A 19,731-nucleotide genomic window follows, 5' to 3' on the forward strand; every position below is an offset into this window, starting at 1 on the left:
CTTATTAGTAAAAATCTAATTAATTTTTGTTCTTCTAAATTATAAAAGTCTTGGCAAAGTTGTCCAGAAACAAATAGGCTCAGTAACAGATAAAAGTAGCTGTCACTTTTTGGTTGGTTGAAGAGCTGCTGAGAAACCAATTCTACAGCGACCACCATTGTGGCTTCTCTTGTCACTTTTGCAAAACTTGGGATGGTAGCGCAATAAAAAATGTGAGCATCTCTGTAGGTAAAACATATATAATTACCAAACTGTGCCATGCTGAAGTTGTGGGTGAAAATCTGCTTTAAGGACTCGCTCACACTGGCAAGTAGCGTCCGATGATTCTCACGTGCTTGAGTTACGATGCGATATACAAATGACCCTCGGCTCAAACTCTGCCGCAAGCGTGAGCCGAGTATCATTTTACTATTATCCAATAATGTCGCATGTGAATCAGATCACAGGTGTGAAGATGGAGAATTTAACTTCTCCATCTTCTCCATTGTGTGAGTCGGCGTATATGGGATTGCACTCAGATGACATCTGAGTGCAGTCCGAAGTTTTGCACGCACACATAGACATATAGTGCTACCAATCGCAGCATACAGTAATATTTTTCTCATACCGATTCGACATTAGAAAATAAACGCTAGACGGCAATGCTCCATAGTATAACGTTGGAGCGAGTGCTATCTGATGAAACATCGGGATAGCACTCATCCGAGTAATACGCTGGCTACTCGCTGGTGTGAGCACGCCCTAAATCTGAAAAGAGTCAAAGTCAATCATGTAACTCCCGGCTTTCCATGTAGTTCATACACTTACCAATAGGAGCTCGGGGCACCGCTTCTTATGGCTCAATACGTCATGAATTATAGATAAAAGTCTTGTGTGGATAGAAATTAAGATTTGTGAAAACTTTACAGTACAGAAATCAGTTCAGGGATCATAGCCCAGTGTAGCTAGCAGTAAGCTAACCTAACTGAAGTCACCGGCAAGCTTGTTTCCATGGTAACACAGGACTCAAGCCCTTCCCAACAGGTGTCTGTATAGGTGTAGACTGTCTGACTGGCAGACCCGAGCTGTGGTTACACTTTCAGCACATATATTTCCACTGTCTGCACTTTTTTGTACTGTATACTGTGTTTTTGTGATAAAGACCATTCATTTTAGTAAAAGTTAAACTGTTATTGTAAGAAAAAAGTAATAGCTGAATAATAAGGCCATGTTCACAAGCTCAGTATTTGGTCACTATTTTACCTCAGTATGTGTAAGCCAAAACCAGGAGTGGGTGATAAATGCAGAAGTGGTGACGTGTTTCTATTATACTTTTCCTCTGGTTGTTCCTCTCCTGATTTTGGCTACTGAGGTAAAATACTGACTGTGTGAACGTGGTCTAATGCTGCAATGTGGTGGATACCTTTATCTGTAGTTCTGAGATGCTCTTGGATCCAACGTGGTGTTTACCTGCCATGGCGAGGTGATGTGCTCCAGCAAGTGGCAGCTCCTGTCTGTGGATGTGTGAGAGCCTCCCCTCCTGCCTCTGCCCGCCTTCCTCTTCCAGTGTTCCCACTCCCGCACTTTTTCTCCCCTTCCCTCCTCACTTCTCCTGTGTTGTCACAGTGGTAGTTACAGTAAACACATGCAGGACATCCCACCCACAGCAGCTCTATTCTTCCAAGCTTTGTGGCACCTTGGTGCAGGCTCTGCATAGTTACCTGCCATTACTGACTCCGACTTTGCTGCCACCCTATGTACACGAAAGATATATATCTTGGTAAATTCTTCAGAATTTCTATTAGTCTATGCCTAATGAAGAGACCTGAGTAGTCTCGAAAGCTTGCAATTTGTTACCATCTTTCCAGTTAGCCATTAAAAGGTATCAACCACTGAGGACTCTCAATTCTATATACCCTGTGTACCTGTGATACCTGCTGCTATTGTATACAATGTGTGTAGTACCCCTATACAAAATGCACAAAGTATTGTATCCAGCATTAGTAGGCGATGAAAACATATAAAAAACGTAATTGCGGTATTTCTATTTTTTTCTCATTACACCACTTACCAAATTGATTTACTTTATATTTTCATAGATCGGACATTTCTGAACGCAGCGATACCAAACATACGTATTTTTTTTGTAATTGTTTTATTTTCAATGAGGAAAAAGGGGGTTGTTTTTAACTTTTGTATTTTTTTTTTGGTTTTAAAACCTTTTATTTTCTGGCTATTGAAGTCAGTAAAAAGTTAATAAAAAAGTTTAAAAAACACAAAAGTTAAAATCAATCAACTCCCTTTTTAGGAGACGTGATCATCCAATTGCTTGTGCTACACAAAATCACTATCTCCAATAATAGGAGATTCAAAACGACAGGCACGGGGGTCTTCTGCAGACTCCTGACTGTCATGACAACCAATCAGCACCCAGCAATCACATGATAGGGGCGCCAATGGGCGGCACTTGTATTTCAATAATTTTTGTTGCCTAATAATTTTTATATGGGGAAGGGAAAGGGGGAAAAGGGAAGAAAACAAAATGGGAAACAAGGGAAGGGAAGTACTGATTAAGTAAGGGCAACGAGGAAAGAAAAGGAAAGAAGTAGAGGGAATATAAGGGGAGAACAAATATTGTATAGTAATATTTGAATAATTTAGAGCAAAAATACAAGAGAACTATAATAGCCTAAACTAATAATATTACACAATTCACAGAAGTTAAAATTAGAGTAACAAAATAAGCACCTGGAATTTAAGGGAATAATAGACGGGATTTGTGACGAGCCTACGGCTGGTGTGTTGAATGCCACTGTCTGTGATTGATAGCGACATTTAACGGTCAGTCACTGTTAGAGGCACATGACAGCTGATCAGATCAACCGCCATGTGCAGGGAATGATGCGGGCTCAGCGCCAGAGCCGCATTAAAGGCAGGGACACAATCTTGGACATATATATATATATATATATATATATATATATAGTCCAAGGTCGTGAAGAGGTTAACAGGGAACCTGACATGTGATAAATGCTGCTTGACCCACAGACACAGACTGTATAATTTCAACCAGGTATGTTTGACTTTTAAATGCTGCAGCGTCACAGAGAAAAACATACATTTAGGGTATGTGTCCACGTTCAGGATGGCTGGCGGTTTGGACGGAGCGGCAAACCCGCTCCGCCCTAAGCCCCGCCCCCTTCTGTGACGCGATGATGCCAGATGTGTTCATTGCACACATCCGGCATCATCGCACCCCACACATAGGGCCCTGTGATTTACCTTGCGGCGGCGCAGTGTCGCCGCAAGGTACACTGACATGCTGCAATCTAAAAAGACGCGCCGCATCCCCTCCACTATGCTGTAACATCTGGAGGCTGCGTGTTTGACGCTGCGGCTCTGTACAGCGTGAAACACGCAGCGTTTCCTGAACGTGTAAACATACCCTAAAAGCTGCCGGGGACCAAGCCGCTCAGGAGAATAGTTGGATAGATGGTTCCCCACCTGTTGCCAATAACATGTCACATGTCCCTCCCTATACACGTATGCATGAAGAGACCTGTCACTCCAGGGCAGAGGGAAACCACCAGGGACCCGCCTGTCCAACTAGTTTCCCGTGCGACCTGGTCCCTGCGGTTTTTAAAGTATATTTTTCTCAGCTGCTGCATTTCAAAGTCAAGCGTATCCAGTCAGTGTCTGACAAGCTGCCCGTGGATCAGGCTGCATGTACCAGCTGTCAGGTTCCCTTTATGAGGTCCACTGATTACATTTGACGCATCTTACTACAAAATATTAGCCTTAATGAATCGGAGTCCTGTGTCTGTAGTACAGTGAAAGGCTCCAATTCATCATTGTCTATGAGCCGTTTTTTGGAAGTGAAAATAGTGACTTTTTTATTTCACCTTAGTCATTTCATTTGTCCTTTTATTAAGTTAACTTCATTGTTAGTTTTTTTTTGTTGTCCAGTTTTGCTTATCTAGTTTTAAGCATGCCCTAAAAACTCATTTGTTCAGACTGGCCTACCGCCTCAATGCATTAACCTAACCATCCCTGTGTGGCCCATTAAAAAAAAAAAAAAAAACATACCGTATATACTCGAGTATAAGCCGACCCGAGTATAAGCCGACCCCCCTAATTTTGCCACAAAAAAATGGGAAAACTTATTGACTCGAGTATAAGCCTAGGGTGGAAAATGCAGCAGCTACCGGTGAATTTCAAAAATAAAAATAGATGCTCCATACCATTCATTATTGCCCCATAGATGCTCCATATAAAGCTGTGCCATATATAATGCTCCATACCATTGATTATTGCCCCATATATTATCCATATATAGCTGTGCCATATAGAATGCTCTGCACCATTCATTATGGCCCCATAGATGCTCCATATAAAGCTGTGCCCCATATACAATTCTCTGCACCGTTAATTATGGCCCTATAGATGCTCCATATAAAGCTGTGCCCTATATGCTCTGCACGGTTCAGTTTGGCCCCATAGATTCTCCTTATAAAGCTGTGCCCTATATGCTCTGCACCGTTCAGTTTGGCCCCATAGATGCTCCTTATAAAGCTGTGCCACATATAATGCTCTGCACTGTTCAGTTTGGCCCATAGATGCGCATTATAAAGCTGCCCCATATGGAATGCTCTGCAGCGTTCAGTTTGGCCCCATAGATGCTCATTATAAAGCTGCCCCATATGGAATGCTCTGCAGCGTTCAGTTTGGCCCCATAGATGCTCATTATAAAGCTGCCCCATATGGAATGCTCTGCAGCGTTCAGTTTGGCCCCATAGATGCTCCACATAAATCTGTGCCATATATAACGCTGCTGCTGCTGCAATAAAAAAAAAAAAACACATACTCACCTTTCTTGCTTGCAGCTCCCCAGCGTCCGGTCCCGGCGTCTCTCCGCACTGACTGATCAGGCAGAGGGCGGCGCGCACACTATATGCGTCATCGCGCCCTCTGACCTGCAGAGTCAGTGCAGAGAGACGCTGGGAAGATGGAGCGGCGCCCGGCGTGTGGAACGTGGACAGGTAAATATGCGATACTTACCTGCTCCCGGCGTCCCGCTCCATCCCCCGGACAGCTGGTCTCCGGGTGCCGCAGCCTCTTCCTCTGTCAGCGGTCACCGGCACCGCTGATTAGAAAAATGAATAGGCGGCTCCACCCCTATGGGTCCCACGTGACCGCTGTACAGGGGAAGAGCTGCGGCACCTGGAGACAGTGTGATGGGCAGGGGGAGCGCCAGGAGCCCCGGAAGCAGGTAAGTATGCCTCAGCGCTCTCTCCCCCTCACCCGCCGACCCTGCCACAGACCGTGACTCGAGTATAAGCCGAGAGGGGCACTTTCAGCCCAAAAATTTGGGCTGAAAATCTCGGCTTATACTCGAGTATATACGGTAATCAGGTTCCTCGCCTCATGTTCTCATACACTTTATGCAGTTAATAGCCTCTGTGTCTGTACTGCTACATACTTAGGCAGTTAACTGGTTCATGCAGCTTTACATGAACACCCGAGCCTTACACTATGGCTGGTCCAAATAACTAAAGCAATTGTTACCATCCACCTCTCGTGTCTCCCCTTTTCCTCATAGTCTGTAAGCTTGCGAGCAGCAGGGCCCTCATTCCTACTGGTATCTGTTTTGAACTGTGATTTCTGTTATGCTGTAATGTCTATTGTCTGTACAAGTCCCCTTTATAAGTTGTAAAGCGCTGCGGAATATGTTGGCGCTATATAAATAAAAATTATTATTATTATTTAAATGTCTTTACTTCAATCCTGGTATGACACTTTCCAAATTATCACAGAAGTTTTGCATAATTGCACTCCAGCACTCTAGTAGAGTACATAATTATAGTGCTTTGGAACAAAGCACTATACTGTTATTCCACCGTGGTAAACTTCTTCTTATTCTTATTATTCAGTCCGCACGTAATGCGGCCCGAACCGCTAAACTCACAGACTCCTGTGAGGTGTCATTTCGAAGCCAGCGTTCCTGAGAGGTGTGCTAAGTATTTTTCGTGTCGATCGGATTTGTAGTTTTTGCGCAATTTGTGTTTGAAAAAAGTCTTTCAATGCGTTTCAATGGAGAAATTTTCCTATACGTTTATAATGGGCTGGTTTCTGAGGCAATTTCTAAAAATAACTGCCACCTGGCTGATTAGCTCATTGATATGCGCAGTCAGACACAGTTACTATGCCAACTCCTATGAAATCTACATCAGCTCACCAGGTCACAAGTTTTGTCAGATAATATCAGCTCTTAAAGTGACAGTACAGCACAATTCCAAACCACTATCCGTAGTCTTATGATTATTAGATGGTGGCCCGATTCTAACTCATCGGGTATTCTAGAATATGCATGTCCACGTAGTATATTGCACAGCCACGCAGTATACAGTGCAGAGCCGTGCAGTACACAGCGCAGAGCCGCGCAGTACACAGCGCAGAGCCGCGCAGTACACAGCGCAGAGCCGCGCAGTACACAGCGCAGAGCCGCGCAGTACACAGCGCAGAGCCGCGCAGTACACAGCGCAGAGCCGCGCAGTACACAGCGCAGAGCCGCGCAGTACACAGCGCAGAGCCGCGCAGTACACAGCGCAGAGCCGCGCAGTACACAGCGCAGAGCCGCGCAGTATACAGCGCAGAGCCGCGCAGTACACAGCGCAGAGCCGCGCAGTACAGAGCGCAGAGCCGCACAGTATAAAGCGCAGAGCCGCGCAGTACACAGCGCAGAGCCGCGCAGTACACAGCGCAGAGCCGCGCAGTACACAGTGCAGAGCCGCACAGTACACAGCACAGAGCCGCGCAGTACACAGCGCAGAGCCACCCAGTATACAGCGCAGAGCCGCGCAGTACGCAGCGTAGAGCCATGCAGTATGCAGCGCAGAGCCGCGCAGTATACAGCGCTGAGCCGCGTAGTATACAGCGCAGAGCCCCGCAGTATACAGTGCAGAGCCCCGCAGTATACAGCGCAGACACGCGCAGTACACAGCACGGACACGCGCAGTACACAGCGCAGAGCCGCGCAGTACACAGCGCAGAGCCGCGTAGTATACAGCGAAGAGCCACGCAGTATATAGCGCAGAGCCGCGCAGTACAAAGCGCAGAGCTGCGCAGAGCTGCGCAGTATACAGCGCAGAGCCGCGCAGTATACAGCGCAGAACGCGCAGTACACAGTGCAGAGCCGCGCAGTACACAGCGCAGAGCCGTGCAGTACACAGCGCAGAGCCGCGCAGTACACAGCGCAGAGCCACGCAGTATACAGCGCAGAGCCGCGTAGTATACAGCGCAGAGCCGCGTAGTATACAGCGCAGAGCCACGCAGTATACAGCACAGAGCCACGCAGTATACAGCGCAGAGCCACGTAGTTATACTGCCCAGTCACATAGTATATTGTCCAGTCACATAGTATACTGCATATCCCTGTTAAAAAAAAAAAAAGAATTAAAATAAAAAAGTTACATACTCACCTCCTGGAGCGGCCGGTATCTGATGGTTGTTGCACCTCCTAGAGCGGCCGGTACATGATGCTTGTTGCACCTGGAGTGGCCGGTACCCGATGCTTGTTGCGCACTCCGGTCCCAAGAGTGCATTGCGGTCTCACGAGATGATGACGTAGCGGTGTAGTGAGACAGAAAGACGGAAGTGCCCTTAGATAATTAGATAGTAGATTACCCCGCTCACCAATTCGGAACCCGAGAGGCCCGGCCCACCAAATCGGACCCCGAGGGGCCCGGCCCACCAAATCGGACCCAGAGTGACCCCGCCCCCTAAATCAGACCCAGAGTGACCCCGCCCACCAAATCAGACCCAGAGTGGCTCCGCCCACCAAATCGGACCCAGAGTGACCCCTTCCACCAAATCAGACCCAGAGTGACCCCTTCCACCAAATCGGACCCAGAGTGACCCCTTCCACCAAATCGGGCCCAGAGTGACCCCGCCCACCAAATCGGACCCAGAGTGACCCCACCCACCAAATCGGACCCTGAGGTGCCCAGCCCACCAAATCAGACCCTGAGGTGCCCAGCCCACCAAATCGGACCGAGTGACCCCACCCACCAAATTGGTCCCTAAGGTGCCCCGCCCACCAAATCGGACCCAGAGTGGCTCCGCCCACCGAATAGGACCCAGAGTGGCCGCGCCCACAGAATCGGACCAAAAGTGACCCCGCCCACCGAATCGGACCTAGATTTACCCCGCCCACAAAATCAGACCCAGATTGACCCAACCCACCAAATCGGACCGCCTGAGGGGCACCCAAGTGTGAAAGTCTTGCAGGGGCAGCCCGGGCACCATTCCAAAGCACTATCTGTAGTTCCTTCCGGAAATACCCATCTAGTTGAACATTACTTTTGCACAGTTGAAGAGTGACATGTCAATTTAAAGGATCATGTGACTCCCTCATCTAAAAGGGCTCAAAAAGTTTTTTGGTTTTTTTAAAGTGCATCTTTGATTTTGCGTTTCTCAACCTACAAGAGCCATTTAGAAGAATTGGAGCAAAACAACAGCAGCAGATACCAGAAGACAAACGTAAATGGCAGGATTCATTATTTCATTTGTGCCTTTTTTGTCTAGTTTTTGGTAGGTATTTTTGCACTTGTACGTTTTTATAATTTGTGTCTTTTGTAAAATTTATTTTGTATGTATTTGCCTGTTTTTTTTCTGATGTTCGTCATTGTGGACAAGGTTTGGGGTTTCTAGATCTTTTTGTCCAATACATAAATTTTTTGTGAAGATGTACAATACCACTCTGGAGTGACTTATTATATATCTCACTGGAACATGTAACTTTTTACTCTACAAAGGCATTAAAGGTAAAAGACAAAATGAAATGCATTAATGAAAAATGTGTGCCATTTTCAAGGATTTGGGGCAAAAAAAACAAACAATGAATACAAGACAAAAAAAATAAAAGAAAACACCTAAAAAAACACAGATGATGAATCTGGCCCAAAATGTCACTTAAAGGTGTTGTATGGTCCAAATCGATAAGTCACTCTGTGTGACTGCAGACTTTTGAATCCCCCCAGCGTATGCACCGTGCATTGCCAAAATTTGCAAGTTTCTGAGTTGGGACCGGAGGGTATGTATGAGTTATACATAGTCCCAGGCAGTAGGTGCGACTTTGCTGCCGTACACTTGTATGGAGAGAGGACGCGCCCTCTAGTCTTCCAATGGCCACTGAACAGCCGTGTCACTAATCAGGGTGTGGGCTCACTCCATAAGGCCGATTTCACTTGTCCTGACATTTCCTGTACCAGCTGTGTGTTTATTTACCATATAACTATAGGAATAGTAATGAACGGGTGCCTTATAGATGCCTTTCCCTTACTAACCTGTGGGCTTGATGTCACCGGACAATACAAAGGCAACATCAACCCCACAAATATTACCCCACTTGCCACCGCTACAGGGCAAGTGGGAAGAGTGAGGCTAAGTGCCAGAATTGGTGCATCTATAAGATGCACCATTTCCGGGTTGGCTGAGAGCTGATGTTTTTAGCCTGGGGGGTGTCAATATCCATGGCCCCTTCCCAGGCTATTAATATCAACCTGCAGCTGTCTGCCTAGCCTTTGTTGATTCGACCGGGGCACACCATGTCAATTTTTTCCTGTGGTTCCCCTGTAAACTAGCCAGTAAAGGCTAAGCAAACATCTGTGAGCCGATATTAATAGCTTGGGAACCTTTATAGCTATTGGCTCCTTCCCAGAATATAAACACCAGCCCTCAGCCGTCGGCTTTCCCTTTGCTGGTTAAGAAAATTATGCGGGAGCTCACGCAACTTTTTAAATGTTTATTTAAAAAAAAAAAAGATATTGCGTCTCACGCAGATTTTGTGTGTGTGTGTGTGTGTGTGTGTGTGTGTGTGTGTGTGTGTGTGTGTGTGTGTGTCTTTTATTTAACTCTTTGTGCACCATTTTATTAATGAGGGTATCTGGCTGACACCTGTTTATTACTAAACCTCGAGCTTGGTATTACACACAAACACACATATATATGTATATATATATATATATATATAATTATACAAGTATATATACAGTGCCTTGAGAAAGTATTCGGCCCCCTGGAACTTTTCAACCTTTTCCCACATATCATGCTTCAAACATAAAGATACCAAATGTAAATTTTTGGTAAAGGATCAACAACAAGTGGAACACAATTATGAAGTTGAACGAAATTTATTGGTTATTTTAAATTTTTGTGGAAAATCAAAAACTGAAAAGTGGAGCGTGCAATATTATTCAGCTCCTTTAACTTAATACTTTGCTGCGCCACCTTTTGCTGCGATTACAGCTGCAAGTCGCTTGGGGTATGTCTCATGGGCGGACATACTGCCTGTTCAACCTGTGCAGCTGCACAGGGGCCCGGAGGCTCCAGGGGGCCCCTGCAGGCAGGGCCGGCGTTAGGGGCAGGCAGCTGCCTAAGTCCTCGCTCCCCCAGGGGCCCCCAGCTAGCGGCACATCACGCACCTGCTATGGGGCCCCTGTGAGGCAGGGTGTTATGATCTGGTGGCCTAAGAGCAGCATGAGACGTACTCTGGAGAAGGTGGTACCTGTATTGACCGCAGACCCTGAACTTAACACCGCAACTAGAAGTAGCCGTGGAATGTACCTAGCGCTCCCTAGACATCTCGACACAGCCGGAGGACTAATTACCCCTAGAGATAGAAAAGGGAAAACTATCTTGACTCAGAGAAAATCCCCAAAGGATAGACAGCCCCCCACAAATATTGACTGTGAGAGGAGAGGGAAAAAACATACACAGACTGAAATGAGAATTTAGCAAAGGAGGCCACTTCTAGCTAAATAGAAAGGATAGGACAGAGTACTATGCGGTCAGTATTAAAACACTAGAAAATATCCACCACAGAAAATACAAAATCTCCACAGCTAACTAAAGATATGGAGCAGGGCCGGCTCCAGGTTTTCATGGGCCCTTGGGCGACAGAACCTCAGTGGGCCCCCTTGTGGAGCAAATCATGTGGCGACAGTAAAACAGCAGGGACCACAGAGACCCAAATATTTTATTTAGAAAAAAACTATGTAAACTTTATAAAAACACTAGTGCAAAATAGAGAAAGTGCAATATATCAGGGAAACTTTTGATAAATTTGCTTCTCTGTAAGTTGTAAACTTCTAAACAAATTTAAACAATTTATGCCTTTTGCTAGATCTTTAACAGTAGTTACTTTTCTTAGGTGCTCCTTTAAACCTTTCTTCCCCATCTATTCCCTACCTACAAAAACTCCCCACTCTGTGTGCACCTGCAGTGTGGACCACTGACCCCAATATTTAATCAATTGTGTCATTGCTAGGATTACTCCCACCCCCCAAAATCCCACAGAAAGTAGTAATGCCCCTACTGTGCAACGACATGTATGGGCCTTTGAAGGATATAAATATATAAATACAATTGTAAATGCATTAATTTAAAAAAACCCACAATACTAAGTGCTATTTACATGAACTCTGTATTTACTGTCAGTGTACATGTAACACAGTGATCACTGGTGACATTATACACAGGAGCTCTGTATATAGTGTCAGTGTACAGGTAATACAGGGATCACCAGTGACATTATACACAGGAGCTCTGTAAAAAGTGCCAGTGTACAGGTAATACAGTGATCACCACTGCCAGTGACATTATATACAGGAGCTCTGTATATAGTATACAGTGTATAGTGTCAGTGCACAGGTAATACACTGACTCACCAGTGACGTCTCTAGCTGAAGTCCTTCATCTTTGCTTTTCTCATTCATGCAGCACAGACCGCCATCGCTTCTTCCAGCCAGGACTCGCCTCTGCATAAAAAAAACACAGTTATCTAGAGCACATTCCCCACTTTTTCCCTTTCTTCTACACTACACATCTGAATACAGAGGTCCACCCACAATCAATATATAATTGGTTATTATGCAACCTCATAGATTGCAAGCTTACGAGTCCCCCATCATGTGCAGTCCCCCTTACCTCCCACTTCATGTGCAGTCCTCCTTACCCCCACTTCATCATGTTCAGCCCAACTCCCCCACTTCATCATGTGCAGCCCAACTCCCCCACTTCATCATGTGCAGCCCAACTCCTCCTTCATCATGTGCAGTCCTCCTTAACCCCCAAATTCCATCATGTGCAGCCTCCTTTAACCCCCCAAATTCCGTCATGTGCAGCCTCCTTTAACCCCCCCAAATTCCATCATGTGCAGCCTCCTTTAACCCCCCCAAATTCCATCATGTGCAGCCTCCTTTATCCCCCCAAATTCCATCATGTGCAGCCTCCTTTAACTCCCCAAATTCCATCATGTGCAGCCTCCTTTAACCCCCCCAAATTCCATCATGTGCAGCCTCCTTTATCCCCCCAAATTCCATCATGTGCAGCCTCCTTTAACTCCCCAAATTCCATCATGTGCAGCCTCCTTTAACCCCCCCAAATTCCATCATGTGAAGCCTCCTTTAACCCCCCAAAATTCCGTCATGTGAAGCCTCCTTTAACCCCCCAAAATTCCGTCATGTACAGCCTCCTTTAACCCCCCAAATTCCATCATGTGCAGCCTCCTTTAATCCCCCCAAATTCCACCATGTGCATCCTCCTTTAACCCCCAAAATTCCATCATGTGCAGCCTCCTTTAACCCCCCAAATTCCGTCATGTGCAGCCTCCTTTAACCCCCCAAATTCCACCATGTGCATCCTCCTTTAACCCCCCAAATTCCATCATGTGCAGCCTCCTTTAACCCCCAAATTCCATCATGTGCAGCCTCCTTTAACCCCCAAATTCCATCATGTGCAGCCTCCTTTAACCCCCCCAAATTCCATCATGTGCAGCCTCCTTTAACCCCCCCAAATTCCATCATGTGCAGCCTCCTTTATCCCCCCAAATTCCATCATGTGCAGCCTCCTTTAACTCCCCAAATTCCATCATGTGCAGCCTCCTTTAACCCCCCCAAATTCCATCATGTGCAGCCTCCTTTATCCCCCCAAATTCCATCATGTGCAGCCTCCTTTAACTCCCCAAATTCCATCATGTGCAGCCTCCTTTAACCCCCCCAAATTCCATCATGTGAAGCCTCCTTTAACCCCCCAAAATTCCGTCATGTGAAGCCTCCTTTAACCCCCCAAAATTCCGTCATGTACAGCCTCCTTTAACCCCCCAAATTCCATCATGTGCAGCCTCCTTTAATCCCCCCAAATTCCACCATGTGCATCCTCCTTTAACCCCCAAAATTCCATCATGTGCAGCCTCCTTTAACCCCCCAAATTCCGTCATGTGCAGCCTCCTTTAACCCCCCAAATTCCAACATGTGCAGCCTCCTTTAACCCCCCAAATTCCGTCATGTGAAGCCTCCTTTAACCCCCCAAAATTCCGTCATGTGCAGCCTCCTTTAACCCCCCCAAGTTCCATCATGTGCTGCCTCCTTTAATCCCCCCAAACTCCATCATGTGCAGCCTCCTTTAACACCCCCAAATTCCATCATGTGCAGCCTCCTTTAACCCCCCAAATTCCATCATGTGCAGCCTCCTTTAACCCCCCAAATTCCGTCATGTGCAGCCTCCTTTAACCCCCCCAAGTTCCATCGTGTGCAGCCTCCTTTAATCCCCCCAAACTCCATCATGTGCAGCCTCCTTTAACCCCCCAAATTCCATCATGTGCAGCCTTCTTTATCCCCCCAAATTCCATCATGTGCAGCCACCTTTAACCCCCCAAATTCCGTCATGTGCAGCCTCCTTTAACCCCCAAATTCCATCATGTGCAGCCTCCTTTAACCCCCAAAACTCCATCATGTGCAGCCTCCTTTCACCCCTCCCCACTTCTTCATTTGCAGTTACCCACCATTTAATTTAAAAAAAAAAAAAAAAAAAAGGTTTTTTTATACTTACATCACCACTCGCTCCCTTGCAGCGCCTCTCCGCTAGCGTCCTGGCCGGGACATGTCGGCACGTGCGCGATGACGTCATCGCGCACGCCCGACACCTGACCCGGAAGCATAGAGAGATATCATGGAGCCTGGAGGGAGCAGGAGCTGTGCAGCCGTCAAGCTGACAGCCGCGCACAAAGCTCCCGGACCCGGCGCGGACGTGTGCGCCGACTGTGACTGCTGCCGGCCGCTTCACAGTGCAGCGCACACGGCCGCGCACAATTTGATGCAGCTTTGCACACAATTTGCAGCTTTACAGCCACCACCAGGCGGCCGGCCCTGATCAGCTGCAGGGGGAGCGGCCCGGGGGGCATTTGCATCTTTGCAACCCGGCCCAGTCCGCCCCTGCTAGGGGGGCCCCCAGAAGTCAGGGGGCCCCGGCATCTGCCCGACCCTGCCGTCCGCTGACGCCGGCCCTGATATGGAGGGTATATCTGCATCTCCAGAGATATCAGCTTGGCTAAACAAATCCTTATACAGACCAAGCTGGACAAGACAAAAACATGGAAAAGAACTGAACAATAAGGCCACAGCATGTGGACAGCAAAAATCAAGGCCAAAACTTATCTTTGTTGAAATGAACTGCAAAGCAGAAGAGACCAGGCAGGGATGTGAATCCTCCAGGAACAATGGACAACTGGCACTGAGTAAAGGGTGAAGCAAGACTAAATAGCCCAGTCAAAATTGCAAAAAGTGAACACACCTGATAAATGCTGCGATTCAGAGACAGCAGCGCTACCACTTACAACCACCGGAGGGAGCCCAAGAACAGAATTCACAACAGTACCCCCCTTGAGGAGGGGTCACCGAACCCTCACCAGAGCCCCCAGGCCGATCCGGACGAGCCAAATGAAAGGCACGAACCAAATCATCAGCATGAACATCGGAGGCAACAACCCAAGAATTATCCTCCTGGCCATAACCCTTCCATTTGACAAGATACTGAAGCTTCCGCCTCGAAAAATGAGAATCCAAAATCTTCTCAACCACATACTCCAACTCCCCATCAATCAACACCGGGGCAGGAGGATCAACAGAGGGAACAACGGGCACCACATATTTCCGCAACAAAGATCTATGAAAAACATTATGGATGGAAAAAGAGGCTGGAAGGGCCAAACGAAAAGACACTGGATTGATAATCTCAGAAATCCTATAAGGGCCAATAAACCGAGGCTTAAACTTAGGGGAAGAAACCTTCATAGGGACATGACGGGAAGACAACCAGACCAAATCCCCAACCCGAAGCCGGGAACCAACACACCGACGACGGTTAGCAAAACGCTGAGCCCCCTCCTGAGACAACACCAAATTGTCAACAACATGAGCCCAAATTTGCTGCAACCTGTCAACCACAGAGTCCACCCCAGGACAATCAGAAGGCTCAACCTGCCCCGAAGAAAAACGAGGATGAAAACCAGAGTTACAAAAGAAGGGTGAAACCAAGGTAGCAGAACTAGCCCGATTATTAAGGGCAAACTCGGCCAATGGCAAGAAAGCCACCCAATCATCCTGATCAGCAGACACAAAGCATCTCAAATAAGTTTCCAAAGTCTGATTAGTTCGCTCGGTTTGGCCATTTGTCTGAGGATGAAATGCGGAAGAAAAAGACAAATCAATGCCCAGCCTAGCACAAAAGGCCCGCCAAAACCTAGAAACAAACTGGGAACCTCTATCGGACACAATATTCTCCGGAATGCCATGCAAACGAACCACATGCTGAAAAAACAACGGAACCAAGTCAGAAGAGGAAGGCAACTTAGGCAAAGGTACCAAATGAACCATCTTAGAAAACCGGTCACAAACCACCCAGATAACTGACATCCTCTGGGAAACCGGAAGATCCAAAATAAAATCCATAGACATATGCGTCCAAGGCCTCTCAGGGACCGGCAAAGGCAAAAGCAACCCACTAGCGCGGGAACAGCAAGGCTTGGCCCGCGCACAAGTCCCACAGGACTGCACAAAAGAACGCACATCCCGTGACAAAGAAGGCCACCAAAAGGACCTACCAACCAAATGTCTGGTACCAAAAATCCCAGGATGACCAGCTAACACAGAACAATGAACCTCCGAAATCACTTTACTAGTCCATCTGTCAGGAACAAACAATTTCCCCACTGGACAGCGGTCAGATTTATCAGCCTGAAATTCCTGAAGAACCCGTCGTAAATCAGGGGAGATGGCAGAAAGAATCACCCCTTCCTTCAGAATACCGACCGGCTCAAGGACCCCAGGAGAACCAGGCAAAAAGCTCCTAGATAGGGCATCAGCCTTAACATTCTTAGAACCCGGAAGATACGAGACCACAAAATCAAAACGGGAGAAAAACAGGGACCATCGGGCCTGTCTAGGATTCAGCCGTTTGGCAGACTCGAGATAAATCAGATTCTTATGATCGGTCAAGACCACAATACTGTGCTTGGCCCCCTCAAGCCAATGTCGCCACTCCTCAAATGCCCACTTCATAGCCAACAACTCACGATTGCCGACATCATAATTGCGTTCCGCAGGCGAAAACTTTCGAGAAAAGAAGGCACACGGTTTCATCAAGGAACCATCAGAATTCCTCTGAGACAAAACGGCCCCTGCCCCAATCTCAGAAGCGTCAACCTCAACCTGAAAAGGAAGAGAAACATCCGGCTGACGCAACACAGGGGCAGAAGTAAATCAGCGTTTAAGCTCCTGAAAGGCAGAAACAGCCGCAGAGGACCAATTCGTCACATCAGCGCCTTTCTTCGTCAAATCAGTCAGGGGTTTAACCACACTGGAGAAGTTGGCAATGAAACGGCGATAAAAATTAGCAAAGCCCAAAAATTTCTGAAGGCTCTTCACGGATGTGGGCTGGATCCAATCATGAATGGCCTGAACCTTAACCGGATCCATTTCTATAGATGAGGGAGAAAAAATGAAGCCCAAAAAATAAATCTGCTGTACTCCAAAGAGGCACTTAGACTCCTTCACAAACAAGGCATTATCAGGAAGGATCTGAAATACCATCCTGACTTGTTTCACATAAGACTCCCAATCATCCGAAAAAATCAAAATATCATCCAAATATACAATCATGAATTTATCAAGATAATTCCGAAATATATCATGCATGAAGGACTGAAACACAGATGGAGCATTAGAGAGTCCGAATGGCATCACAAGGTATTCAAAATGGCCTTCGGGCGTATTAAACGCAGTTTTCCATTCGTCACCCTGCTTAATACGAACAAGATTATATGCCCCTCGAAGGTCAATCTTAGTAAACCAACTAGTCCCCTTAATCCTAGCAAACAGATCAGAAAGCAAAGGCAAAGGGTATTGGAATTTGACCGTGATCTTATTCAAGAGGCGATAATCAATACAGGGTCTCAAGGAGCCATCTTTTTTGGCAACAAAAAAAAACCTGCTCCCAATGGTGAAGAAGATGGCCGAATATGCCCCTTCTCCAAGGACTCCTTAACATAGCTCCGCATGGCGGTATGTTCTGGCACAGACAGGTTGAAAAGTTGGCCCTTAGGGAACTTACAGCCTGGAATCAAGTCAATAGCACAATCACAGTCCCTATGCGGTGGAAGGGAACTGGACTTGGGCTCATTGAATACATCCTGGAAATCTGACAAAAACTCAGGAATTTCAGAAGAGGGGGAGGAGGCAATTGACATCAAAGGAACGTCACCATGAACCCCCTGACAACCCCAACTAGTCACAGACATAGATTTCCAATCTAATACCGGATTATGCACCTGTAACCATGGGAAAGCCAGCACAATAGCATCATGCAAATTATGCAACACCAGAAAACGACAATCTTCCTGATGGGCTGGCGCCATGCACATGGTCAGCTGTGTCCAAAACTGAGGTTTATTTTTAGCCAACGGTGTAGCATCAATGCCCCTCAAAGGAATAGGACTCTGCAAAGGCTGCAAGGGGAAACCACAACGTCTGGCAAATTCTAAGTCCATTAAGTTTAGAGCGGCGCCTGAATCCACAAATGCCATGACAGAAAATGATGATAATGAGCAGATCAGGGTCACAGATAACAGAAATTTAGGTTGTACAGTACTGATGGTAACAGAACTAGCGATTCTCTTGGTACGCTTAGGGCAATCAGAAATAACATGAGCAGAATCGCCGCAGTAAAAACACAACCTATTCTGACGTCTGAATCCTTGTCGTTCAGCTCTAGACACAATCCTATCACACTGCATAGGCTCAGGACTCCGCTCGGAAGACAATGCCATAGTGTGCACAACTCTGTGCTCGCGCAAGCGCCGATCAATCTGAATGGCCAGAGACATAGAATCACTCAGACCAGCAGGCGTGGGGAACCCCACCATAACATCTTTAACGGATTCAGAAAGACCCTTTCTGAAGATTGCCGCCAAGGCATCCTCATTCCATTTAGTCAGTACAGACCATTTTCTAAACTTCTGGCAATATGATTCTGCCGCTTCTTGACCCTGAGACAGGGTCAACAAGGTCTTCTCAGCATGATCCACTGAATTAGGTTCGTCATACAATAACCCAAGCGCCTGAAAAAAAGGTGTCTACATTAAGCAACGCCGGATTCCCAGGTTCCAGGGCAAATGCCCAATCCTGGGGGTCACCACGCAGCCGAGATATAACAATTTTAACCTGCTGGATGTGATCACCAGAGGAACGGGGTTTCAGAGCAAAAAACAGTTTACAGTTATTTTTAAAGCTCAGAAATTTGGACCTAACCCCAAAAAACAAATCAGGAGTTGGAATTCTAGGCTCTAAAACCGGAGTCTGAACGATATAATCGAAAATACCCTGTACTCTAGCAGCAAGTTGATCCACATGAGAAGCCAATCCCTGAACATCCATACCAGCGCCGAACTCCTGAGCCACCCAGAGGAAAAGAGGGAAGAAAAAAAAAAAAAACACAACAGACTACAGAAAAAAAAATGGCTCAGCACTTTCCTTCCCTTCTTCTGAGATGCGGTTAACTCATTGTTTGCCAGTTGTACTGTTATGATCTGGTGGCCTAAGAGCAGCATGAGATGTACTCTGGAGAAGGTGGTACCTGTACTGACCGCAGACCCTGAACTTAACACCGCAACTAGAAGTAGCCGTGGAATGTACCTAGCGCTCCCTAGACATCTCGACACAGCCGGAGGACTAATTACCCCTAGAGATAGAAAAGGGAAAACTATCTTGCCTCAGAGAAAATTGCACAGCCTTGAAAGGATTGTTCAGAAAAGGCAATTTAAAAATTTGTGGGAGATTCACAAGGAGCGGACTGCTGCTGGAGTCATTGCTTCAAGAGCCGCCACACACAGACGTATCCAGGACATGGGCTACAAGTGTCGCATTCCTTGTGTCAAGCCACTCATGACCAATAGACAATGCCAGAAGCCTCTTACCTGGGCCAAGGAGAAGAAGAACTGGACTGTTGTCAGTGGTCCAAGGTGTTGTTTTCAGATGAAAGTAAATTTTGCATTTCATTTGGAAATCAAGGTCCCAGAATCTGGAGGAAAAGTGGAGAGGCCACAATCCAAGCTGCTGGAGGTTTAGAGTGAAGTTTCCACAATCAGTGATGGTTTGGGGAGCCATGTCATCTGCTGGTGTAGGTCCACTGTGTTTTATTAAGACCAAAGACAGCGCATCCATCTACGAGGACATTTTAGAGCACTTTGGAGATGGAAATGTCATTCTCCAGCAGGACTTGGCACCTGTCCACACTGCCAAAAGTACCAATATACCTGGTTTATAAACAACAGTATCACTGTGTTTGATTGGTCAGCAGACTCGCCTAAACTTAACCCCATAGATAATCTATGGAGTATTGTAAAGAGGAAGATGAGACACC

The 19,731-nt window shown here is 46.7% G+C and overlaps 1 protein-coding gene across 4 annotated transcripts in view; it reads right to left on the reverse strand.

Annotated features, from left to right (window-relative positions):
• TSGA10 (testis specific 10) overlaps nt 1-19,731 on the reverse strand; it is a 177,355-nt gene that overhangs the window by 98,797 nt on the left and 58,827 nt on the right. For 2 of the 4 annotated variants that reach the window (XM_077296525.1, XM_077296523.1), the window contains exon 1: nt 1,403-1,553. The exons of 1 other annotated variant lie outside the window; for it this stretch is intronic. In XM_077296525.1, the coding sequence (XP_077152640.1) occupies nt 1,403-1,456 (54 nt within the window). In that variant the 5' untranslated portion in view covers nt 1,457-1,553. Of the gene's footprint in view, nt 1-807; nt 973-1,402; nt 1,554-19,731 lie in introns of those variants that run through there. One more of the 4 variants, XM_077296526.1, reaches the window with a different exon arrangement.

Source organism: Ranitomeya variabilis, chromosome 3, assembly GCF_051348905.1.
Source record: "Ranitomeya variabilis isolate aRanVar5 chromosome 3, aRanVar5.hap1, whole genome shotgun sequence".
Classification (NCBI taxonomy): domain Eukaryota; kingdom Metazoa; phylum Chordata; class Amphibia; order Anura; family Dendrobatidae; genus Ranitomeya; species Ranitomeya variabilis.